Below are 27,470 nucleotides of genomic sequence, written 5' to 3' on the forward strand. Positions count from 1 at the left end.
TGAATAATGTTAGTGAATGATTTTTATAGTTAATATCACTTCTGATAATCTGATTTTCAATTTCATGAATGACAATGTAAGATAGAGGAAAGAAAATAATTTAGGAATTTAGTAGACCTGGATTTTAATTCATACTATGCAACAAACTCCATTTTTTTTCATGACATTCAGTTTCACATATGTAACATGAGAAGCTGACCAGATTTCCTCAATGTTCACTTCTAACTCTAAAATTTAATGTTTTCAAGGGGCTTTATCATAATTATTCCCTCATTCTTCTCTTTCTTTTCTATAATAATCAGTTGTCATGTCAGCTGTCTGTATGCTCACTGGTGTTAGCCACATGCAACTGATCAATGGATCCCTTTCTGTATCAAAAGGTTCAATATGAACATGAAAAAGAGATTCTATTTAATCATGTTTTAGTCATTTTTATACATATTAGCTTGACTATAAATTTACCATTAACAAGTATGTAATACATGTAATACAACTAGGAAGAATAAAGTCTCATATAACACATGAGAAAAATACATATAAGTCGCTCCCATTCATCATTTCTATGCAAAAGTCTATTTTATGGAAGGTACTTGAATATATTCATTCTGTGTACTGATATAGAGTACTACCATAGTCATCTCTTTTGGAGAAATAACCTTACAGTAATCTAAGAAGGATTAATTCATTTTCCAATTTATCTTTTTGTACAGGGAATCACCAATTAGTACAAGGATCTGCCTCAGTAATGAGGTTAATATTTCATTAGCTCATTGGAGAGTAAAATTAAATTTTCATTTTTCTTCCTTAACAATTACAGTAGTTAACTAAAAAAAACTTAACTGTGAAGCATCCATCTCAAATTAATATGCTTTTGCTCCTAGTACAGGCTTAAATGTGGGATAGATAAACTCATCAAGAAGTCCTAGTTAAATGTTACAACTCTTGTAAAATCTTTTGCAATTTAAAAATGTTATGTTTGGGAAACTACACACACACTCACACACACACACACACACACACACACACACACACACACACACCAATGCATTTACTAATACTGCTCTAACATAAAAAATGAAAATGTAAATATTTGGGTTAAAAAATGTATATCCATTAGGCCACAATCTCAAAATAGATTTATATTATCTTTGCATACTATGTATATTTAATTTTAAAACTGTTAAGTCTTTGTGTCCCCTTCACGTACACCTGGCCGTGTATCCATTGAGCACATAAGTGGTGGTGGTATGTATGAAAAAATGTTAGCCTTTCAATGTACAATGTTCAGTTGCATGCACAGGACACAAATAGAATGCTGGTGGTGTTAGAAATGCACTGGGGTTGGGAGCAACTATGAAAAAAAATCTAAAAAGACTTCTGGGGCATGTCATAATGTAAAAGATTGAGAAACACTGTCTTTAACACCCATTTAGTTAGACATATGTTAAAGCTCATAGTTAATATCTAGTTGCTTGAAGATCTATTTTAAATGTTTCAGAGAAAAAATACTGATCTGCTTTTATTCCCCCAAAATATCCTAAATTTTTAGTATAAATGATTGCCTCAAAATTGATCCTGCAGGGCATTCAGTTAAGATTCAAAATCTTATTTACTAATATAAGTTGAAACCTAATTGAATATTCTTATTTTTTTGAGTTCTGACATATATTATACCTAAACATATTATTCAAAGAACAGATAAGTCAGTTTTCCTTGCCATCAAAGATACTGCATTGTTACCCTGATAAATATCCAATGTTTTTATTGCTAAAGTAATACAAAACTTAACTTCGGTAATTGTTTGTCACTACACTTTTGTCCAAGTTTAAAATATCTGGTATTTCTTCAAAATAAGGTGCTATAATTCCATAAGACAAGTGCCTGCTGTCTCATCACCTAATGAAGCAGAGGCTATGTGTATGAAAGTGACAACTGATTTTTCTGTCTCATGGTTTTTAGCTGGCTAGGTCAGAGATCAACAGGCCTAGTCCATCAACTTGGATAAGTCAGAGAGCTGCTTTGCTGAGATAAAAACCTCATCAAAACTGGAATTGTGGTTCGATTTCTAGCCACACCACACTTGTTAGCATGCTGTATCAAGAGGATAAGTTGGTGGAGTTATTTATTACTTCTAAGGTCACTAAGTGTCCAACCTAAGCCAAACATCAGGTCATCTAAGTATTTCTGAAACACACTTTGTTTTGAAAACTATATGAACTAAAATACTGACTAACTCCTATATTTAAAAGACAGAAATTAGGAGATTTGTTGAATTTTGTTTATTCACAAAAGCATATACTCATGTCCACTTAGTAGTGTATAAACCCCTTCAAGTTTAAAAATAGGTAAAGTATCTGTGTTATAAATTTTTATTTTTCTTTACTCTCAGAGTAAGTTAGGATAACTTCAGTCTATCAAGTGGTTAGGTACATGGCAGGAAGATTACTTCATGTTATCGAGACAGAAATAAACTCATGCTCCATTTGACATTTACTAAACCTTTAAAAAATAGCACCTGAAATGCCTTCAGTAAATTTATCTTTACAAAAGCATTTCTTAAGTAAGGTTACAAATGGGTGATGGTTGACTTACAATAAAAAAGCACAATTTAATCTACTTCCCAAACCTTACCTCAAACTCTGCATGTTTATGTACATCTTCAGCTCTCTGTCTATTCAAAATAAACTCAGCTTCATTTGCAACACGAACTATATGGTCCTTCATAGCATGGCACAGTAATCTGAAAAGGAAAATACCTTTGGAATTATGGTTTTTAATAACTTTGGTTAGTCCAATTTTTTCAACAATCAAATTTCACTATTAAAATATTTATGCACAAATCTTACATTAAATCTATATTATAAAATTAATATATTTTAAATTACAGTTCCATTAAATTTAACAATGCCTCACTAAACAAAGTGTCATGTGAACCAGCGACTTAGTTCCATTGAAAAGAGTCAACTTAATAAAAATCAAGGATTTTTGTTGGGGTGTTTTACAATGGCTAAGCAACCTAATTCACTACCTTGGAAATAAATGTTCATACGTTCATACATAAACTGTATGACCACATATTAGCAAATCTACAGAAGGGATTCTCACTTTAATTAGAGTGATTGACAGAACAAAATGATATCTAAAGTTCCTTTAAACGCGAAATTCCAATTCTAAGACAGAACTACAGTAAAATAAAGTTTTTTAAAAAGGCAATGATGGGGCAAAATTTTAAATTGTGTTATTAACCTTAATAATTTCAAATTATTTTTAAAATGTGTAATGAGATGCACAGTGAAAAGCCTCTTATTCTATCCCCCATTCACCCAATTTCCAACCTCAATAAGTATACACAGTTGTTCATTTCTTAAGTGGGTTTTCAGAATCTTTAAAAATATACATAGAAATTATCAATATATTCTCCCCCCTACTTATACTATTATTAGTGAATTATACCTAGCTTTTCTACTTAGCAGCATATATTGGGAGATCTCTTCACATTTATATACAGGGAACTTCATCCTTTGTAACATGTAACAAAAGTTACTTCTAAAGATGGCTTCAACATGCCCCACATGTTCTTTTGTAGTGTTATTTTGTCATTTTCCCATCAAAAAATGAAGTCTTTTTCTACTCGTTTTAGGGGCTTTCCCTGTGACTTCCTATGTCCAACAGAATATATAGCAGTAATGCTGTGTGACTCCTGAGACTAGGGCATAAAAGGCCTTGCAGCTTTTGACTTTTCTTGGAAGGCTCACTCTGGAGACTGCTGCCATGCTGCCAGAAACCCACATCACCAGGAGAGTTTTGAAGAGCTTATAGATAAGCTCGTAGCCCAAAGCCACCTTCCAGGTAACTGCAGACCCCAGCAACTCCAGCATAAACACTGCTTCGTAGAGCCCAAGTCAATGAGAACCAGGGGAGAGAAAAAATTGATTGTTGGTTGATGACGATGAAGATGATATTGATTATAGTAACTATTATCCAGCCATTTACCAAGAGCTAAATAATAAACTTGGTAATTTACATACAGGGCATAATTCTCACAGAATCCACAGGAGTACATGTATAATTATTTTTATTATGATATATAAGAAACCAGTATTCAGAAGAATTAAGTATCTTATCCCATAACATAATCATTAAATCTTCTCATAATCTTAATTTTGCATTTCATGTTCATTAACTAGTAACACTTAAAGTAAAACCTGTAATTATATTTACTTATGTCATCCTTCTTTGCATAACATTTTAATATTCTTTTCATTTTGTCAATATTATTTGACATTAGTAATTAAGCCTTTTTTGTATCTTATTTCCTTTTTCAATTAGCAATTATAATATGAAAAAATCAAAGGATTATTGAAAAGTTAACTTCAACTCATCTTGGCTTTCTTTCTTTTCCTTTTCTTTCTTTGGTGGGATAGGGATTTGAACTCAGAACTTCACACCATCTGGTGTATAAGCATTAAAGTGCAAGTTTATCTAATGAACCAACAAAGAAACGGGCAAGTGAACTAAACAGAACTTTCTCAAAAGAAGAAATTCAAATGGCCAAAAAACACATGAAAAAATGCTCATCATCTCTAGCAATAAAGGAAATGCAAATTAAAACCACACTAAGATTCCACCTCACCCCTGTTAGAATAGCCATCATTAGCAACACCACCAACAACAGGTGTTGGCAAGGATGCAGGGAAAAAGGAACCCTCTTACACTGTTGGTGGGAATGTAAACTAGTACAACCACTCTGGAAAAAATTTGGAGGCTACTTAAAAAGCTAAACATTGATCTACCATTTGATCCAGCAATACCACTCTTGGGGATATACCCAAAAGACTGTGACACAGGTTACTCCAGAGGCACCTGCACACCCATGTTTCTTGTGGTACTATTCACAATAGTCAAGTTATGGAAACAGCCAAGATGCCCCACTACTGACAAATGGATCAAGAAAATGTGGTATCTATACACAATGGAATTTTATGCAGCCATGAAGAAGAATGAAATGTTATCATTTGCTAGTAAATGGATGGAATTAGAGAACATTATTCTGAGTGAGGCTAGCTTGGCCCAAAAGACCAAAAATCGTATGTTCTCCCTCATATGTGGACATTAGATCAAGGGCAAACACAACAAGGGGATTGGACTTTGATCACAAGATAAAAGTGAGAGCACACAAGGGAGGTTTGAGGATAGGTAAGACACCTAAAAAATTAGCTAGTATTTGTTGCCCTCAACGCAGAGAAACTAAAGCAGATACCTTAAAAGCAACTGAGGCCAATAGGAGAAGGGGACCAGGAACTAGAGAAAAGGTTAGATCAAAAAGAATCAACCTAGAAGCTAACAGTAACACACACGCACAGGAAACTAATGTGAGTCAACTCCCTATATAGCTCTCCTTATCTCAACTAGCAAAAACCCTTGTTCCTTCCTATTATTGCTTATACTCTCTCTTCAACAAAATTAGAGATAAGGGCAAAATAGTTTCTGCCGGTATGGAGGAGGTTGGGGGGAGGAAGAGGGGGTGGAGTGGGTGTTAAGGGAGGGGATGGGGGCAGGGGGGGAGAAATGACCCAAGCATTGTATGCACATATGAATAATAAAATAAAAATAAAAAAATTTAAAAAGTAAAGTGCAAGTTTACAAAACAGTTTCAGTTCCTCTTTCTCCAGGTAAGGTGGAGAACACCCAGTTCTTCTATCTGTTCATATTATCTATATCTTTTTAAATTCAGTTCTAATGCTCAGATTAATTCATTGCCCAGTTTTTCTCTCCCAAGATTTTAATCTAAAGTATTACTTTCAAGATCATAATTTTTTTATTTTTACTTTTCATTGAAAATAATTATTTTTTCTTTCCTCAAGGTATCATAAGTTTTAGTCAGAATGGGATAGATCTAACTCTTGCTTTAATATTTGTATATATTAAATGCCAACTCATGGTAATTCCTCTATATTCTTTACAATATTCTATCTACCCATGGCAAACTTATCTTCTTCACTGATAAACACATAAAAGCAAAGCAAGTATTATTATTCTATATATTTGGATACTTCCAAAATATTGATAAAATATAATTTTTTAAAGCTACATGTCTTTGAGGTGAGTCTACCTATATTCAATTTATTTCTTTTCTAATGTATTAAGGGTGACTTACACAGCACTGTTTTAATATTTTTCCACCAGATTACTTGCAATACCTGTGTTACATCTTTCACAAAAAAATGGTAAGTGAACAGTTCCTTTATTTCAGCACATTAATGTAAATTGTGAGCAGCACTGAATTCAAGATAGTTTTCTATAGAAATCTTTTCAAAATCCATGTCTGCTCTGACATAGATATCATTAAACCACAATGAGATTTGGCTTAAATAACTACTTAGCCTCTTTAGGACAATGGGAATGGTTCTGGCAGTGTGGCAGAGGTACCACTTCAGTATTGCACAGAAGCAAGCTATGAAGCTTTCCTGAAAACACACCGCAGTAATCCTCTAATCACTTCAGAGGGACATAGGCATAATCTGTGGGAATGTTTTCTAGTGGCAGTCCACAAATCAACCATAACATGAATTAGTAAAAGAGTACAGGATTGATGGGAATCTGTTAAAAACAAGACTTTGGTGGTGGTGGTGGGGAAGTTCAAAGGCTTCTCTAAGTAATGTTGAAGGGCAAACAATCACACACACACAGTATTAATCTCAGTAGCAGATAAAGGTACAAAAATGAAAGAAGTTAAAAGAAATACTATATGGTTTGATCTCTACCACCAAAAGGCAGGAAAATAGAGAGGAAGGGAGGAAAGGGCAAAGTAAAATTTATAAACTCTGAATATTAAATGTTAATGAAATTATTGGCTTACATTTTGTAGCTAGGCTTCAAAAGCCAGAGGAGATATGAGATATGGAACATAAATTTCAATGTCTTTGTTTAGCTCATGCAGAAGACTAAAGACAGTCATGAAGAAATCAGATTACAAGATGTAAATAGATTAACAGGAGACAGCAGGAAGGGAAAGGCTCATGTTCTGGTTGGTTGATAGGTACCTTACCCAGGAGCAAAGCAGTGGACGGCAAAGCAGAGACACAGGTGGGGGTTGGATGGGGAGGCAGAGTAACAAAAGGCTTGCCTCAGATACAACCAAGTAAATGTACTGAAAGTCTGTCTTATCTCTGGCAGTTATATGTCAACTAACTTATGTTATTTTACTGACACTGAGGAGAAGGCATCTTTTTGTCATTCTTAGTGACTTAATCATGCACATGAAAAACCATTCACCACAGTAGCACAATTTCTTGACCTTTTTAATACAAGGATCTTCAATTCTAGCTTACTCAGGAAATAACTGTTGGCCACAGTGTCTTCACTTCTTAAATCTTTAAGCTTTGAGCCTCTCTCAGATCACTGCATTCTTTCTTTGCTGCTCTCTCTCCTCTTCATTTCCCACCCCTCACCCCAGGCAAAACTAAGCTCTGGACTTCCTCTAATGTCCAGTTCTTTAATTCTTCCATTTTCCTCTCAGTCTTTCATTTTTCTGGTACAATTAATTTCCCTTTCTGTCAAGTTTATGTCCTCAGTTCCACGCCTTAACCATTCTCTTGCCACAGCTTTACTTAATTCTTCATCTATTTACTACCTTAGCTCTGAAAATACATAATCCCGGATCAAGACATTGGTCTCTCCTCAGTCCTAAAGCTCGACTGCTAAAGAAATTTGCAATACTAAATCTGAAATAATGAAATTTGAATCTCTCTCTCTCTTTTTACCATCAATTTGTTTTTATTCAGGTTTTGAGAGGCAGCATTAATGAGTATCTTTACCATTCTAACCTTATCACCTTAAAAATACATAAAATTATATTGAACACACAAGTCCAAATCCTCATATTTAGTAGCAATTAGTATCAATTCTTTCTTTCTCCTCCCCTCTGGTAAGTACTAATCTATATTATGCCTCTATGGATTTTCCTAATCCAGACATTTCAGTGGAATCATGTATGTATGTGGCCTTCTGTGTCCATATTCTTTCAAGTAGTATATTTTCTAGGTTCATCAATGTTAGCGCATGTATCAGTATTTCATTCCTTTTTATGGCCCAATAATATTACATTGTATGAATGCGCCAGATTTTTTTATCCATCCATCAGTTGATGGATATTTCAGTTATTTCTACTTTTTGGCTACTATGAATAATAGCTTTTGAGGAACAGCCAAACTGCTTCCCACAGCGGGTATACCCTTTTACGTTCTCACCAACAGTGCATGGGAGCTCCAATTTTGCAAATCCTTGCTGACATGCTTATTTTTAAAAATTACAGCCACTAGTGAGTGTGAAGTGGTATTTCCTCGTGTTTTGATTGTATTTCTGTGATGACTAATACTGCCAATCATCTTTTCATGTGCACTTTGGCATTTGTATACCTTCTCTGAAAAAACACCTATTTCAAACATTCTGCCCATTTTTAAGTTGGACCTATTAGATTTTTTATTGCTGAGTTGTAAGAGTTTTTTATATATCCTGAACATTAGACTATCACTGTGATTTTCAAAAGTTTCCTCCAATTCTGGTTTTTTTTTTTTTTTTTTCACTTTTTGGGTAAAGAATACACTTTTGTGTAAAAGATTTAGATCTTGAGGACTACTGATTGTTTTATTTATTTATTTTTTTGCTTGTGCTTATGGTATCATAGCTAACAAAACTATTGCCTCATCTCAGGTTATAAAGGTTTTCACCTAAGTTTCCTTCAGTTAATAGCTCTTACATGTTAAGTCCTTCATTTATTTTGAGTTAACTTTTCCATAGGGTGTGAGGTTGGAATGTATATTCATTGTTTTGCATATGCATATCCAGTTACTTCGGCAACATTTGTTGTAACTGTCCTTCTCCATGGAGTGGTTTTGGTACCTTTGTTAAAAACCAATTAACCATAAATGTGTACGATTATCTCTGAATTCTAAAGTGTACTAAACTGGTCTTTAAATCTGTCCTTATTTTATTTTGATGACTGTAGCCCTACATTAAGTTTTGAAATTGACAAGCAGATCATTCAAATTTATTTCTTTTAAAGGCTGTATTGTATATTCTTTGCTTCACTGAGGATCAACTTGCTCACTTCTGGAAAACACAAGGACATCTGAAATTTTGATAGGATTATGCTAACTCTGTAGATAAATTTGAGGGAATGTTGACATCTTAAAATTATTGTCTTCTAATCCACATAAATGAAAGGTTTTCCTGTTAATTTACAGTTTCTTTAATTTCTTTAAACAATATTTAGAAGTTTTCAATTTGTAAGTCTTGGATTTCTTCGATTAAATTTATTCCTAAGTATCTTATTTAAAATTATAATAAAATACACATAACATAAAATCTGCCATCTTCACAATTTTTAAGTTTAAGTAGTCCAGCAATACTAAGTATTTTACACTTTGTTTTGTTAACATTACCACCATTCATCCACAGGATTTTTTTTTGTCTTAAAAAATCTAAACTTCTTACTTATTAAAAAATAACTGTGCTACTTTCTTGTCTACCTGGCCCCTGGCAACCACCATTTTATCTTCTGACTCTACAAGTTTGATTACACTAGGGATCTCTTGTGAGTAGACTCTTAGAGTATTTGTCCTTTTGTTAACTGGCTTATTTCATTTACTCTGCAGTAGAAGGTATCAGAAATTCATTATTTTTAAGGTTGAATTTTATATTCCATTTTATGTGCACACCACAGTTTGTTTATTCACTCTTTTGTCAATGGACACTTGGTGGTTTCAAACTTTGGATTGCTATAAATAATGCAGCTATTAAAATGGATATCCACACAAATACTTTTTGAATCTCTGCTTTCAATTCTTATGGGTATAAGAATTCTTATGGGTATAAGGTGGATTTGCTAGGCCATTTGGTAGTTCTGCTATACTGTTTTCCATAGTAAATGCAGCACTTTACAATCCTACCAACTGTATACAAGAGTTTCCCACATATTTAATAAAACTTTTTATTTTCCAATTATTTGGTAATGCCAATCCTAATGAATATTATGTGATACCTCATTGTCTTTTCTATTTTTTTGTCAATGCTAGGTAGGAAACCCAGGGCCTTATGCATGCCAGGCAAGTATTCGACCACTGAGCTATATCCCCAGTCTTATCATTATAGTTTTTATTTGAGTTTTTGTAATGGTTGGTGAGGTCTAGTATCTTTTCATGTTCTCATTATATTTTATTAATTTGGTGGCATTAAAAATAGAACTGTTTTCTTAATTTTATTTTTACACAGTTCATTGCTAGTGTATAGATTTGCAACTAATTTTTGCACACTAATCTTGCAGCCTGAAATTTTGCTGAACTTAAAAGCTTTTGTAGATTTTTTTGAGTTTGCTGTGTATCAGATAACATCTACAACTATAGGATTTTACTTACTCCTTTTCAATTTGGAAGTTTTAGAATTATTTTTCTTAACTAAGTGCCCTATCTAGAACCTCTGTACAGAGCTTACCATTTTTTTTTGTTCCTGATCTCAGGGGGGACACATTGTCTTTCACAAGCATAATGCCAGTTGTGAATTTTTTGTTTATGTATGTGTATAAATGCAGGTTTTAGACTGAAAAAAGTTTTCTCTTCCTAGAATACTAGAAAACTTCTATTCCTAGAATTTTTTTTTTCACTAAACAGTGCTGAATGTTACCTATGAAGAGAACATGTAGGTCCCCTCCCTCTATCATTCTCACTATGGTGTATTTACATTGTTTGATTTTCATGTCAAACCAACTCTGCATTCCTAGAATACATTCTACTTGGTCATGTTATATAATCGTTTTTATGTTGCTGGAATTGGCTTCATATGTTATTGTGTGATTCAGTGGTTCATACCTTTTTTTATTTTGGTGGTACTGAAGTTTGAACTCAGGGCTTCATGCTTCCAATGTAGGTGCTCTACCACTTGAGCCACACCTCCAGCCCGTTTTGCTCTGGTTATTTTGGAGATGGGGGTCTCTTGAACTATTTGCCCTAGCTGGTCTTGAACTGCAGTGCTGATCTCAGCCTTCCAAGTAGCTTCAGCCACAAACGCCCAGCGATGCTGTGGTTTTAACTGAAGATTTTACACTTGCTAGATTGGTGCACTACTGCCTGAGTCATGCTTCCAGTCCTTTTTGTTCTGGTTATTTTTGGAGATAGGGTCTCCATTTTGCTCAGGCAGGGTTAGACTATGATCTTATGCTTCCTGCTGTTACTGGGGTGACAGGTGCACACCACCATGCCCAGCTTTTTTCAGTTGAGATGGGGGTTTCACAAACATTCCCCCCACTGGGGCAGGGTGAGCTGGAATCACAATCCTCCAGATCTCAACCTCCCATGTACTTTGGGATGACAGGTGCACACCGCTGCACCCAACTATTGGTTGAAATGGGGTATTGCTAACTTTTCGCTTAGGCTGGCCTTGAACAATGATTCTTCCAATCTTAGCAAATCAAACAGCTAGAATTACAGATGTGAACCACAGGTGACTGTTTGGTTCATACATTTTAAATTGCTGAGTAGCAGTCCATTATAATGATATATCATAATTAGTGTATCTACTGATAATGATGATGGATATTTGAGTTATTTTTAGTCTGTGGCTATCATGAATAAAACTTCTGTGAACATTCATTTACTAGTTTAATGTGGACTTATTTTTTCATTTTTCTTGTGTAAATACCTAGGTTTAGAATTATTGGGTCATAAAATCAGTTTATGTTCTTAGAAGACTTTGACAAAATTGTTTTCTAGGGGATATATCATTTTACACCTCTGTCAGCAAGGTTCAAGTGATTCCACATTCTCACTAGTCATTGGTGTTGGCAATACATTTAATTATACCCATGACAGCAGATATATAGTATTATATGATTGGGTTCAAAATGGAATTTAACAAATAAATAATGATGTGGAACATCTTTCCATATGGTGATTGGCCATTTGTACATACAGCCCTCTGATCAAGGGCCCTTCCATGCCTGTACTTCTTTTTGATTCTTGCCTTCTTTTGACAGCATCAGCATTAGTACAAAGAAAAACTTATGTCTAAAGATATGTCCAGAGTACTGCTTTTTCTTTGTAATGATATAATTATTTTGTATTAATAAATTATCAATTTGCTATAATGTTCACTAGTTTGTTTATATTCAACTTTTAAAAAAGATGGTCGGGATCTTACTGTCATCTTCCTTATATGCAGTCATTTTCATTAGTTTCTAGCTTATCATTCCTATTTATTTGAAAATAAATATTATAAATATTTGTATTGCATATATATACACACCCATATATATGTATATATACACACATATATATGTATATGTATATGTATATATACACATACATATTATCTTTCTTATTTCTCTTTCCTTTATGAAAGGTAACTCTGTTCTACATCTTACTATTTCCAGTAATGATGTGATCTATAGTGAATTTATTCACCTACAAAATGTTGAGAATTCTGTGTTGAGAATTAATTAGAAAGATGTGTGTAAGCAACTCACCTAAAAACAGGCAGAATGAAGTTCCTGGTACAATAAATGTTAGTTTTCAATTGTCCCTATAGTCATACTTCTACCTGCTGTCCCTGGTACAAGATGCTACAACACACCAAATGCCCGATCAGAGTTTAGATGAAAATGTCCACAGGAAGCCAGGAAAGCACAGACTATGCAAGTGGAAATGGTTTGCAGCTATCTGCCTCACTTGGTTTGTCTGGAATTTTAGTCCCCCATTTGTAGTCTTGTTGTCAGGAAGACAAATTAAGTGAATAGCTCAGCTGTTCCTGGTTGCATTTCTGCAACCTGCACTTAGAACTAAGGCCACTGACTTCCACAGATGCTGGTGACAAACTCCTAGAATCAGAGGACAGTAAAGATTGGGCTCTTAATCTCACATGTGCCCTAGCCAACCTGACAAAACCAGTTATAAAACAACTACAAGTCAGCCCATTGAATCCATGGGACAAAAGAGGTCAGCAACCTACACAGGAAGATGGTGTGGGGTAGGGATGTCTCTTCATTGTGGAGCTGTAAGATGTAAGACATGGATTCTCTCTTTGCTTACACTGAGCTCTGTCTTTACACCAGCATCATACTGCCTTGATTACTGTAGCTTTAGAAAAAAATTGCACAATCAAGTAGGGTAAATCATGCAACTTGTTCTTTGGTATCATAAGATATGATTTTCTTTGTATTTTCAAAGAAAAGTTTAAATCAGCTTGTCAATTTCTACCAAAACTAAAATAAAACAATATAACCCAAAACCTGCTGTCATTTTCATTAAGTCTGTGTTGGGTCTATCAATTTGGAAAGAATTAATATTTTAACCATATATGGTTTTTTTGGATCCATGAACCCACTATAGCTCTATTTTGTAGTTTTTATTATATGTCTTTTGAATATTTAAAACTACATCCCTAAGTATTTCTTGTTTTTGATGTTATAACAGTTTTGCTTTTTTTATTTCAGTATCTTTTATAACCATGTTATTACAATACACTTTGAATATTGATCTTGTAACCTATCACTTTATTAAATTCATTAATTAATTCTAGTGCCTTTACCAGGCATCTTAGGATTTTTTCTAAGCGAACTGGCTCAGACCTCCAGTCAAATGCCAGATACAAGTGGAGAGTAAACATCCTTGCTTTGGTTTTGTTCTATGGGAAAAGCATTTAGTCTTTCATCATTCAGTACAATGTTAGCTATGTTTTTGTAGATGTCACTTATAGTTCAATTTAATTTCTAGTGTAGTGAGAATTTTTATTATGAGTAAGTATTGTTGTTTTAAATACATTTCCTGCATCTGTGAAAATGATTGTGCATATATATACATACACACATATGTATGTATGTATATATATACACATATATATCTAATATATGTATACTTCTTTTTTTTAGTATGCTGATTTGATGTGTTACATTGATAAACAGTTTTTAATGTTATTACCAACTTTGCATTTTGGAATAAATAACCCTTGTTTATGATAGAATTTTTGGGCTGGTGCAGGGCTCTCGTGGCAGTGCCTGCCTGGCAAGCGTGAGGCCCTGAGTTCAAACCCCAGTACTGCCAAGAAAAAAAAAAAGATAACATTCTTTTCACAAGTTGCTGGATATGACCTGTCAATCCTTGCTAAAGATTTTGCTCATATGCTTATAATGGATATCAATCTGTAATTTCATTTCTTGCAATATTTTTGATGCAGGTATCAGGGTTGGGAGGTATCATAAGATGACCTGTAAAGTGTTACCTTCTGGTTCTGGATGACTTTGAATATATAATTGGTGATATGTATTGTTTAAATGGTAGAAATATTCAAATATCTTTGACATTTACTCTGTTCTTAAGTCCACTGTTTTTCTTACATTGTGCTATAATTACAGACATATAGACTGTTACATGGATTAATTTGAAGCCACTTTTTTAAGTAATGCTCTTAAAAAAGAAAAATATTATAAATGTTCTATACTCTTTATGCTGACACACAGAATTAAGTAAATTACTGGTCAGCACTTGAAAGTCATGAAAATATTGACTACTTAAATAATAATGAGCTCAAAGACAGATTATGAAAACAATCTACATTTGTTTTAGGACACAATGAAGAACATAAAGATCTTTTCTGTTATTTTACATCTTAATCTTTATAATAAAAGCCAGGGTTCATTTTTTGGTTTTGATCCCACACCATATGCCTATATTTATTTAGGCCCTTCCTCTAAAAGAAGCTTTCTGCAATTACAACTGTCCACTCAAATAGCTTCTTCTGAACTCATTAGAATTTTTATGATTTATTTTCCATTTAATCATATAATGCCTATCATATTTTTGAATGGTTTAATATTTTTCTGCATATAAGTGCTAATGTTTCAGTTCTAAGTTAATCAGAGATAAGGACCCTATGCAAAAACTTACCTATATAACACCACAGAAATTAAGCACATAATAAATATTTTATAAGTTTTGTTTTCCACATGTACTATAATTAGTAGATAATAAGAACTTCAGGGTTACCTGTCAGTATATTATATTACCTTTGCAATTGAAAACCAATAATAACACCCCTTTCTTAATTCCTATCCACCTGGGCCTGTGACATGTTATAAGAGTGGTGTTGTGGTCTTTCAACTCTTGGTTTCTACAAAACAAACAACAACAAAAAAAAAGTGAGGGGAATCATCTATGTGTTCTCACTTTACCAACATGTGAACTAACCAGCCTATAACTCGCTGTTCCAGTTTCCCTGGCATTTTGGGAGAAGTTCCTAACTCTGACCTAGACTAAGACTCTGTGGTCATGACTATATTCTTGTCTTATCTCAGCTGCTCTTATTCGTTCACCTTTATGTATCCTTAGACTGGCAATGTAAAATGCTAAGATGTTCATGTTAGTGCAGCCTTTCCTATTACCTGTTAGTTCACTTCTATCTGCATTTGTTATTGAAACAACATGCAGCCACAAAAACAAGGGAAAGTATGTTTTTAAGATAAGAAATAGGAAAACTATAGCACAGAAATAGGAATACACCAAAAACAGAGTATCTTTCTCATTGATGAGCATTTTGTTTTCTTTTTAGTATAAAGAACTATAAGTGTTCTATGAAATATTACTTAACTATCACCAAAGTTAAAATAACGGTGCTTAAGAGGGAAGTATACTTTTTTATCATAAAAGAAAAAAATCTCAATATATACACATTTGAAGAAATATAAATATGGCTAAAATGTAATTCAAATAAAATTTATGATCAGCAATACTATCATTCGAATGTGATTCCTGAAATGTGGAGAGGTGGGACTTTTAAGAGGTAACTAGATCGTAAGAGCTCTAATGTTATTGTGAGAGTAGGCTTGTTATAAAAGCAAGTTCAGACCCTTCTTGACTCTCTTGACCTCTCCTTTCCTTTCCCCCATGGGAAGATGCAGTAAGAAGGCCCTTGAAGGACGCTGACCCTTCAATCTTGAACTTCATAGCATGCAGAACCATGAGACAAGTAATTTTTGTTCATTAAAAACTTCCTAGTCTCTAATACTCTGTTATAGCACCATAAAAAGGACTGAACCAACTAACTTTGAGGTACATTTCCCTAGTACTTGAAATCTAACCATTAGGGTGAAGGAGGGCAAATGTGGTGGAAGTACTGTGCATTTATGAATGAAAATGGAATAAGGAGGCCTGTTGAAATGGGGAGGAATAAAGGAGAATGACGAAGGGGGTGAATCTAAGTAAGATATACTATAAGCACTTTTGTAAATGTTGCAATGTGCCCTCAGTAAACAATAGTATAATAAATTTTAAAAATTAAAAAATAAAACCCTATAGCCTTAAAAGAAATCTAACCATTATTAAATGGGACTTATTTATTTTGGTTTTGGAGAAAATGTTTTATTTTCAATGTCTAAGGTTATAGTTATAAATCAGAAATATTGCTTAAGATCTATACAAGTATTATAAAACCACAAGCTATTTTTATTTCATTTATTTACAAAAGTCAGTATTTAGTGTCTTATTACATACCTAAACAGAAAAATAGTAAGAAAAAGGTATAGATCATGCTTTACAAGAAACAACATGGAAGAGTTTTAAGTGATTCTTCGTTAAAAATTAAGTATGTCAACTCTAAGGAAAAGGTTTTCAATCTTACAGCGTTGGAGCTTACTGTTTTTTTGTTTGGTCTTATTTTTGTTTTAAATACAGTTTTTACTAAATCAAAGACACAAGAGAAACAAATTCAAGCAAACCAAACTTATGGTTTAAATGTTAAATGCCTTTGTTAATTACCACATTGAAATTGGGGCCAGATAATTACTGAAGAATTCTACTTGGATGTAATAAGCTCCCCCTCTTAAAATACTGTCATGCAAACTATGTATTTCCCCTTCTTCTAAAAAACCAAATAAAAATGAGAATCTTCTGAACCTGAAGGTATACCCATAGCCAAATAAGAATACAATTTGGGTTTTTATGGTAGATATTCATTAATTATATCCTATATTCGTTCCAAAAAAGTGATAAAGGTTTGTTTTAGGCAAATGATTATTTCAAAAGATCACTCACATGCCAAACTTTGAAAAGTCTTTCTTATTTGCCTTAGTCTCTATATCATATTTTAATAATTTAAATTCCAATTATTATTGCCAAGATATTATAGGCAATTTTACATCCCATTAACCTTACTTTGTTTTAATTATAAAGATCCTTTGTTAGATTCCTTTAAGTGATCCAGTTTATAATTTCAGCCTGTCCTAGGGAGTACTTTAATTCAGCTGCACATTCATCAACTGTTTTTGTCCTGTTAATTGTAGACAACTGCACAGTTGTGTTCTCCAGCCATGATTGATGAACTGTATTCATGAGTGAGCTGTTAAGTAGGATAAACATTTATAACAATTTCCACTTGAAGATGTTTATCTTCATTCCCACAAGGACAAATTAAAGACTGATATTCTAACAACTAAGGGAATGTGATTTTTTAAAAATGTTTCCCTTTAAAAATGATTTAAAAAGTTAAGAAAAATACTGTATATGCAAAAAAGATAAAAGCAGCTCATGGCACATAGTAGGCATTGACAAGCAACCGATAAAACAGAGTAATGCCTCTTTACTGTAAGTGTATCCCAACTATCTAAATAACATACTGTTTTTTTGTTTGTTTTCTTTTTTTTTTTTTACTTTTTTGGACTAAACTTATGGTTTTCGTTGTTGTTGTTTTGTTTTTGTGTATGTGTATGTATGTTACTAGGGTTTGAACCCAGGGCCTTGCACTTGCTGGGTCACAGCTCCAGCCCTTTTATAGCTTAGTTATTTTTGGGATAGGATCTCATGTTTTTTGCCTGGGGCTGGCCTAGGACCATGATCCTTCTAACTTATACCTCTTGCATAGCTGGGATTACAGACATACACCCCCACACCTGGCTTATGTCTTACAATAGGATCTTGCTAATTTTTTGCCTGGGCTGGCCTCATATTGTGATCCTCCTGATGTTCACCTCCCAAGTAGCTGGGAGTACACATGTATATCACCATTACCAGCCCTCAGGGTTTGATTTTGTGAAATATTATAACTAAATAGAAATAAATGACCCAAACTAAAGGTGGGAGTCAGAGAAATTCTGAATATATATTATATGTAACAATATTACAATAGCTATAATAAATGCCACGGATATTATTCTGAACCTTTAGAGAACCTGGGCAAGAATAGTGCTGCAATATTCTACAGTATTCTCTGAAATAATGTCAGAGGAAATATTACATTAAATTTGTAGAGTAAGAGTTTATCAGAGAGCTGATATTTCAACAGGCACTCATTCAACATTTAAATCAGTGGGAAAGAGTGATGCTGAAAGTACAGGGGAAAGCACCCCATCCAAATTAGGTCAGGGCCTACTTCCCGAGAGTAGTGACTATGTTTAAGCAAATGCTGATCTTTGTAGTGGGGACTTCTGAGGAAAACATTAGCCTATCAAAATCAGCAACCTCAGTGGGCTTGCCCAAGCCCTCAGGCAAGCCTCACAGGTTTCCTTAGTCTTTTCTCCTGCTTCCTCACATTATCTATTCAATATTTTCCACACTATTCTCTACTTGTCTCAAACATACCAACACATCCCTCCAATTTCCTTCATTCTCAACAAGTGGTTCCCCCACCATTTCATGGAGAAAACAGGAGATGTTACATGAAAATTCTTGAGTCCGGCCACCAATTCATTTTTTTTTCTTTCCAATGTAGCTTAATTTATTGAAAGCAAATTTTTGTGTTTTTGCTTAAGAAATATACACTGTTAAGATCTCTAGCTGTGAAAAAAGATGGATAAAAACATATTGGTGACTCAAATCTACTATAACCTAACTTCATTATTTTTTAAATTGTGCCGGGTAGAGGGTACATTGTGGCATTTACAAAATTTCTTACAATGTATCAAATGCTTCATACTTGAATTCACCCCCCCCAACCACTCTCCTTTATCCCTCCCTCCCCCCCATTCCTGGAATGGTTTCAACAGGTATCACTTTTGCATTTATATATGTGTACACAATTTTTGCACCATATTTACCCTCCTGTCTCCTTTCCCTGCCATCTCCCCCTTCCCATTGGTAGAAACCCTCTCCCCTTCCCCCAGGACCTCTTCTGCCCTTCTGTTTTCTGATTTGTAGAACAAAAAAGAAAACAACATTTTTGCTTGTTTGAGATAAAGGTAGCTTACACAGGGAGTTTCCCTGAGATATATAACACATGTATATATGTGCTATAACCCCAATTGTTTCATCTCCTTTATTTTTCTTCATTGTGCCTTAGTCTCTTTCTTATGGTGGTTTTTGCCAGTTTAAGAATTCTATATTCATTCATGTATTGACAGTATATCAACCATATTCATCTTCTTAGTTTCCTTCTTTTATTCTACCTTTCTCGTATGTGACCTCCCTTAGTGTGATCAGTTTTTCATGATATTGCTGTATTTGTATTACGTCTATATTCCACATATGAAAGAAAACCTGTGGCTTTTGGCTTTCTCAGCCTGGCTAACTCCACTTAAGATGATGTTCTCCAGTTCCATCCATTTATCTGCAAATGACAAAATTTCATTCTTCTTTGTGGCTGAGTAAAATTCCATTATATGTAAATATCACATTTTCTTAAGCCATTCCTCAGTAGTGGGGCATCTTGGCTGTTTCCATAGCTTAGCTATTGTATATAGTGCTGCAATAAACATGGGTGTGCAGGTCTGGTCACCAATTTAACTACATGCATCCTCTCTCAGAGTTCTGCCACCAAACACCACTCCTTGATTGAGTGTCCCTTCTAGGAGACTTGATTTTTTTCAGTATTGTCTTTACTCCCTTTCACCATACACTTCTTTCCTTCAGCAATTAATATCACTCAAGTCCTTCCTTCTAAAATATACCCACTCCAATTAAAACGGTTTACTTCAGCAAACTTCTTTGTAGGAGAAATACTTGCCATCTGTATGTCATCTCTCACTGCTCCCTGGATTATATCTCTTACTCACTCCTAAACTCACAACTACCTAGCTTCTGTCCCTAGTACTATAGGTGAACCACTTTCTCTAAAGACACCTCGTCAGTTATGGGCTCCCACAGCACCATAGTTACACCTGAAACTACTTATTATAATACTGTTGCTCCACTGTAGGGTCTATATTCAGCATCATTAGCAACAGGCATGCAACAGTGCAGATGGGACCACCATGATCTCGTCTAACTGAACCTAGTGATCCTATACTAACTTAAAAAAACACTCCATTCTTTCCTTCTCAAACATTCTTCATTCTATTCTTCATTCCTTCTGTGAGTATTTCTCATTGCTAATATATACTAGGTGCTAATCCTGACTTCAGTGGTATAGTAACAAATGAAACGGTGTGTAAGACACAAGTTCTTAAGGAAAGTACATCTGAGTGGTTAAGAAAGATATAAACACGTAGACATCATGCATCCCTCATTTGTTCTGCTAAATTTGTAGCTATTGATGTTTGAATTTTTATTTCCAAATCATCTTTTTTGGGGGAAGAACGTTAGTATGGGAGTGGAAACACAAATGTATTCACTTCAAGTCAAAACATTTTTATTGAAGGAATTTCACATGCTGTGAACCTTTCCACTGCTCATCAAGGTCACTTTACTTCCTCTAAAGCTTCAGGCATGATTTATCTTCAAGAGATCCTAGATGCAGTTCTTTATTTGGGCTTCTTTCTTTTTTTTAAATCTCCCCTTGAATTAAGGTCATGCTGATGACCATTTCAAAAATTACCACCCAGGATATTTGGAATCTAATTTCTTCAAGGGTCATTTTTAGAGCAGAGGAATCTGTCTGGTTCTCAATTTCTGACATTCTCTCTAAGCATGAAATGAGTTAAAATCATATTTATTCCTAAGTTATTGCACTCATTAACAGTACTAAAGATCTGTGGAATATTCCAGTTCCTTTATTTCCAGACACTACACTCTCAAGATGAAAGCCCTTTTTTGAAAGGCCATTTGATGGCTATGTAGTTAGTTATGGTAATTCATGTATCCCTGTTCATTTAATTGGATGCACTATTGGTAGAGATTTACAATGTTTAATGTTTAAGATATTATAAACTATATTTCAGTAAACTAATTGTATGTACATTAGTGATTACGACCCAAGTAAAAATTACTCAAAATTTAATTGTTAAAAAAAAGCGTCATTTGATATACATGTCAACATGAAAAATTTAAAACTAACTCAGCAGCTAAGGTTTTGCTGGCAGTCTATGCTTTTTAATGATTAATTCTTTAGTCCTGGTCATCTACCTTTATGGTAATCCATACCACCATCACTTTAAACCATCTTAGGTATAATAATATTGCATCTTATATGTATCAAAACTCATACAGTGAGTAGAACACATAACAGTGAGCTCTAGTTCACAAAAGAGGATTTATTTATTATTTTTCACACCTGTCTATAAGTCTTTTTTTTACCAAGTTAAACAAAAGCAAACACAACAGTGCCACCCTAAACACGATTTAGGGTGATATTAAGAACATATGGTGAGAGTTTCTGATTTATTTTTATTTTTTTGGTGGGACTGGGGTCTGAACTCAAGGCTTTGTGCTTGCAAAGGAGGCACTCTATTGCTTGAGCCACACCTCCTAGTTAATTTTTTTAAATAAATTATAACTACTTTCTCTATTTCCAACTTCTTTCCTAATATGAAACAAACCCCAAACTCTACCACTAAACAACAAAACTGTATCAAAAGCATAAAGCCTCTGGTATTAACAAATTTTTCCCACCATTCTTTTCTTTTTTTTTTTTTTTCTCTTTTATTCATATGTGCATACAATGTTTGGGTCATTTCTCCACCCTCCCCCACCCCTTCCCCTCCCTCCTCCCCCCAACCCCCTTGCTACCAGGCAGAAACTATTTTGCCCTTATCTCTGATTTTGTTGAAGACAGAGTATAAGCAATAATAGGAAGAACCAAGGGTTTTTGATAGTTGAGATAAGGATAGCTATACAGGGAGTTGACTTGCATTGCTTTCCTGTACATGTGTGTGTTACCTTCTAAATTAATTCTTCTCGAACTAACCTTTTCTCTAGTTCCTGGTACCCTTCTCCTATCGGCCTCAGTTGCTTTAAAGTATCTGCTTTAGTTTCTCTGCATTGAGGGCAACAAATGTAAATAACTATTATATGTGCTAGTGGTTCAATTCTCTTAACTCTTAGAAGAGCTACTAATGGTAAGATAATTTTTTTTCTTTCACTCACAGGTGAAATAAACAACAAAATTAGCATATATGTGAATTAAGAACTACTTTTAAAATTGACAGTGATTACCTTTGGAATTTTTCCCCATTTTCTCAAATTCTGAAAATAGGTAATAATTATTTCCAATTTCTTATCACAATGAGATTTTGTAAGAAGAAGTGAATGCTACTGCATAAAATACTATTTATGTTTTATAAGTTTTTCCTGCATTTTTTTACATTATAGTAAGTGCAAAACTTATTTTAAATTTCAGACTTGTATTATTATGATTAAAAGAATAGGTCACAGGGTATCAAAATGAGGAATATACAATAAGATGAGTTGCTATATAAGCAGAGGTTATTTCTCAGAATATAGTACAATGGTGGGAGAAAACAGAACAATACTAAGTGACATTGAAGTTAACTTTTTTAAAAAATTGAGTTTCTATGCCACATATAAATTATTTTTCAAGGAATATTTTTTTCAGGATACACCATTGAAGTTTTGTATACAATAAGCATTATTTATCAGTCTAATTAAATCAAGTTCCGAAAAGAAATGAAAAGCTTACAGTAAAATCTCAGTAATTATTTTCCATGGAATACACTATTATCATTCAGGAAATTCAAATTATAAAGTATGATAGAAGCTGTAGGTATAAAGGGAGACAGCAACATCTGAATGTATCTACTACTCATAAAGCATTGCAAAAATCATAATTAATAACTACTTATCACAAAGCGATAAATCCAACAATGGTTTCAAACATAATTTTATTTATAGCATCATTAACAATGGCACATAATAATTCCTAACCAAGATCATTTTGCTTTTTGTAGTTAACATCCCTCCCATTTTCAGTGGGAGACTGAGCGTGACATACTTAGATAAAAATCACTTCATGTGAACTGAGGAGAAGCTGAGGGGTAAAAGCTGAGCTTAGCCCTGAAAACAGATGGGGTGGCAGATGGGACTGCAGATCGGGTTCACTTGATCTGTGTAAAACAACTTTACTACTCAGTAAGATGTGGTTCACATCTCACAAAATCCTTATAAAGTTCAGGCCTTTATTTCATATAAGCTTTTTTCCTCTAACATTAAATACATGTACTATTTTAACTTTTGTTGATTTAAGGATTAAGTACCTCATGTGACACATTATTTAACCAAAAGACATCTACTTGCGCATTTTTAGAACAGATGGTCGGAAAGAGCAATTGCCCAGTAGAATAAAACATACACTGACTAGTCTCCAAAAATTGTAAAATTAATTACCTTCCTTCATTGATGAGTTCAATAAATGCAAGTCCTGCATTCTTCTGAATAGAATTTTGCCATTCCTAGAAGGAGAAACCAAAGCAAATGTAAGAAAACTGAATATGAGAGTAAGATCTGATTTAAGGATCATGTTGATGGTGTTAACAACTTCCATGTTATTTTGTTTCTAAAAGTCTTTACAAGATTTAAAACAAATGTTATTTTGTAAGAAATTAATATTTTAAATGTGGCCCTATATCAGTTAGTGTAGAAGGCCCTTTTAGGTTCCCAGAAAATTTGAGTTTGATACAGATTGAGATCATAGGTTTAAGGGCTCTCAGCACAAAGTTTCCTTCCTATAAAGATCTAATGTAACTATATAAGGAATAGAAATATTTAGGATAGAAAACATTTGTCCATAGTAATGGATATTTTTCATTGAAACTGTCAAACAGAAATTAGGAATACAATCTAAATATTCAGAATTACTTGGAAATGAAATGCTCTAGTTATATGTGCAGTTTAAATGATTTGAACCTACAAAGGAAAAAACATTACAAATAAATTCTTTTGAAACTGTAAAATAATACTTAATATTAAAACTCTTACTAAATGCAAAGCATTCACTATTTGCTAATTTTGGTGCACTGTGAATCTGCAGTCCCACAGAGTCAGGGCCATCATTACGAACATAATAATTATATATAGCAGTTTTAGATTAGGAAAGCACTCTCCCCCTATAGCATATTTAGAATATAATTTAAATATCTTTTTTGGGTACTGGTTTATTCTAGTAATTTCAATGTTTTGCTTTGAAAAATATAGTTGGTAAATATGATTTCTTTATAAAGTGCTGGCCACACAGAGGTCAGCTGCCCTGCCCATGAATTTGGCTTCCCAAAACAATCTTCCTGTCAGTCCTTCATTTTACTCCTTTACGTTCCCTTTTAAGGCTGTAAGCACATGATGAGAATAAATATGGTCTCCAAAAGTATATACTTGAGTGTGTAAATATTCCCTACTCTAAGGAAATGTGTGGAGATTTATAAAAGGACAAGTCATGATTCTACATTTCCCAAGGAGAGAGAATCAACAGCTTGGGAAAAGATATGGTGGTCTGGTGACAGTCCAAAGGTAATGAGGTTTTACTATCATAACTTCTAACTAAAATGTATACAAAAGACAAGACTGCTATTCCACTTAACAGAATTTTTTAAATATTTCAAGTCGTTTCTATTGAAAACAATCATAGGGGGCTTCTCTCCCTACATTTTAGAAAAATGACTTCCTACCACCCTCTTATATACTGCTATTGTACATACTATATTTATTGTAAATCTCAATTCCACAAAATATGTTAATTACTCAGGAGTATTTGACATTTATTGTGATATTAATTTAAATAAAAACACTGATTCTATGTAAGACAAACCATGACACTATGAAGAATGCAGTCTTAAAGACTTTTTTTAAAAAACATTTTTATTAGCATATGATAGTTATACAGGGAGTTTCATTGTGATATTTCCATATATACATATATTATACCCTCGTTTGGTTCATCATCTTCATTATCTAACCTGCTAACCCATTCTCCTTCTTAATTAATTTCAACAAGTTTCAGTGTGTTCCATATTCCTACATATATAGAAAGTACATCAACCATATTCATCCTACTTTACCCTCTTCATTTATCCTCCTCCTCCCACTGGTGGTCTCTCCTTAATATGACCTGTTTTACATTTCCATTCTTCATTGCTTAAGTGTCTGTTCATTGTTCAATGGAGATTTTGCCTTTGTATTTCACCTGTAAATATATTGTGCTTAGATCAGGCTACCTTATCACTGCTCTTCCTCCCCCTTTTCCCCCAATCCAAATTATTCAACAGTTTTCAGTGTGTTTTCTTTGGTCCTTTCCTCCATAGATATAATGTATTTCATTATAATTCACTCGCTATTATTCTTTCTCCTTTAGTCTCCTCTAACAGTTCCACTTTTGGAAACATGTTCTGCATATATTTATATCTGTATGTAATAATGTAAAGAATTCTTAAACAGTGTTTTCTTGTATTATACCTTTTAAATTTCTAGACTTAATACAATTTTCAAAGACATTTTACATAATATATGTCCAGGTATTCCAGTGTACTCCAAATTAATCCTTGTCTAAAAGATTAACAGAGTAAAGTATTTTTAAAACTCTCTTGAGATCAAACTAAAAATATATGTAATCTGCATTTAGCCCATAAGATGCTAACTTACAAACATCAACACAGCAAAGACAGAAATAAGTCTGAGCTAAGCTAAGGATGCTAGTGTTTCAAGGATAAGAAAGCCAATGAAACTATATGAACACAACACTTCATTCAAGAAATTCATGCTTCAGAAGTCTCTCTCTCTCTCTCTCTCTCTCTGATGGGACTGGAGTTTGAGTTTAGGATGTTTGTACTTGTAAAGCAGGTGCTCTACTGCTTGAACCACACCTCCAATCCATTTTGCTCTGGCTAGTTTTGGAGGTCTCACAAACTATGTGCTCAGGCTGGCCTCAAACCAAGATGCTCCTGATCTCAGCCTCCCAATACAGGCATGAGTTGAATGAATTTTGGAAGTATTCACATTTTTATGATAGAAAAAAAAAAAGAAGTAGGATATATTGCATTATTCAGAAGAAAACAATCCACACATAGAACAGAAAGATAAAGGACCCTTTAACCACAAATACTACTTTCAAGGACATTATCTAGAATCCTGTTGTCAACTTGATATGAAAGACATACATCAAAACATTACTTAAAAGCAATACTGATGGTGGGAGTAGGGAGAAAGGGATGAAACCTAGAAAACTAGACATTAAAGCAACAGAAACAACCATACTAAAATAACTTAGATGAATATACTGCATATATAAAAATGTTTTGAAAAATAAGATGAAGATATATTGCAGAAAATAGAACACAAGGATAATGGCATGCACTAAAAAGACAAGAGATGGAAAACAAAAGATAAGAAAATTGGAGGTTCTTTATTGGAAAAGCTAGTATCCATTGAATAGGTATTTTAGGAACACATGACTATAACATAATAATACCAGTAAGGCATATAATCATTAAATTATAGAATATCTGGGTTAAGAAAATGGGAAAACGAAGCAATAAGGGTTATACAAAGAATCACCAATCAGACAGCAGACTTCTCCATAGGAAAACTGGAAGGGAGAAGAAAACAATGCTTTCAAAATCATAAGGATGAAAATACTCAGAATACATTGTGCTGCTAAAGCATCAATAAAATATGAAGATAGAAGCATCACTTTTTCAGACATGCATAAAAGTCTCTCATTTCCTCTTTCAAGAATCTATAAATGTTATGCTAGGCCAAAATGAGGAAGTATATCAAACAGGAGAGACAATATTATATCATGAAAGTCCCCAAATCTCAAGGTCTAGCTAAGCTTCTGTTTCCATTGTCTGTGTTTTGCTTTATATCATCATCATCTCAGTCTGGCAGTCAAACTGACAATGTAGTTTGTGTCTAGAACACAGTCAAAAACCAAGACGGAGAGAAAGAGAGTGGTTGTAATCATCCTGGGGTTCCTTTAGTTTTCCTGAGAAGTAGCACATGACAAATATGCCCACATTTCACTGGCCAGAAAAAGTCTCATCATCAAGCCCAACCTTTCTATAGCAGGAGAGGATAAACTCAACAAGTACCTAAAAGGAGGGAATGAATCGATCATTATGTGACCAACTCTAAACACTACTAAAAGAGAAAATTTCAAAAAGAAGTAGACACAGATCTAAAAAACAGTTGACTTACACAAGAGAGAGACAATGGACATTCTCCAAATAATGGTGAATGGAAGTAACACTACTTCAATATGCAGAGGCTGAGGGAATACCTGATATTCAAGATATTTGCAGGAGTTCTACTGGAGAGGTAGGGGGAAATTTAGTGATA

At 33.8% G+C, this 27,470-nt stretch overlaps 1 protein-coding gene and 1 pseudogene across 5 annotated transcripts in view; both read right to left on the reverse strand.

The window, feature by feature from the left end:
- Positions 1-27,470, reverse strand: part of Nbea (neurobeachin) — a 643,202-nt gene that overhangs the window by 299,460 nt on the left and 316,272 nt on the right. For all 5 annotated transcript variants that reach the window (XM_074043550.1, XM_074043551.1, XM_074043549.1 and 2 more), the window contains 2 exons: positions 23,532-23,596; positions 2,632-2,740 (listed from right to left, as the gene is read on the reverse strand). In XM_074043550.1, coding sequence (XP_073899651.1) covers positions 2,632-2,740; positions 23,532-23,596 — 174 coding nt within the window. The remainder of the gene's footprint in view (positions 1-2,631; positions 2,741-23,531; positions 23,597-27,470) is intronic.
- Positions 21,364-21,514, reverse strand: LOC141413240 (small nucleolar RNA SNORA40; annotated as a pseudogene).

The sequence above is a fragment of the Castor canadensis genome, chromosome 10, assembly GCF_047511655.1.
Source record: "Castor canadensis chromosome 10, mCasCan1.hap1v2, whole genome shotgun sequence".
NCBI lineage: Eukaryota > Metazoa > Chordata > Mammalia > Rodentia > Castoridae > Castor > Castor canadensis.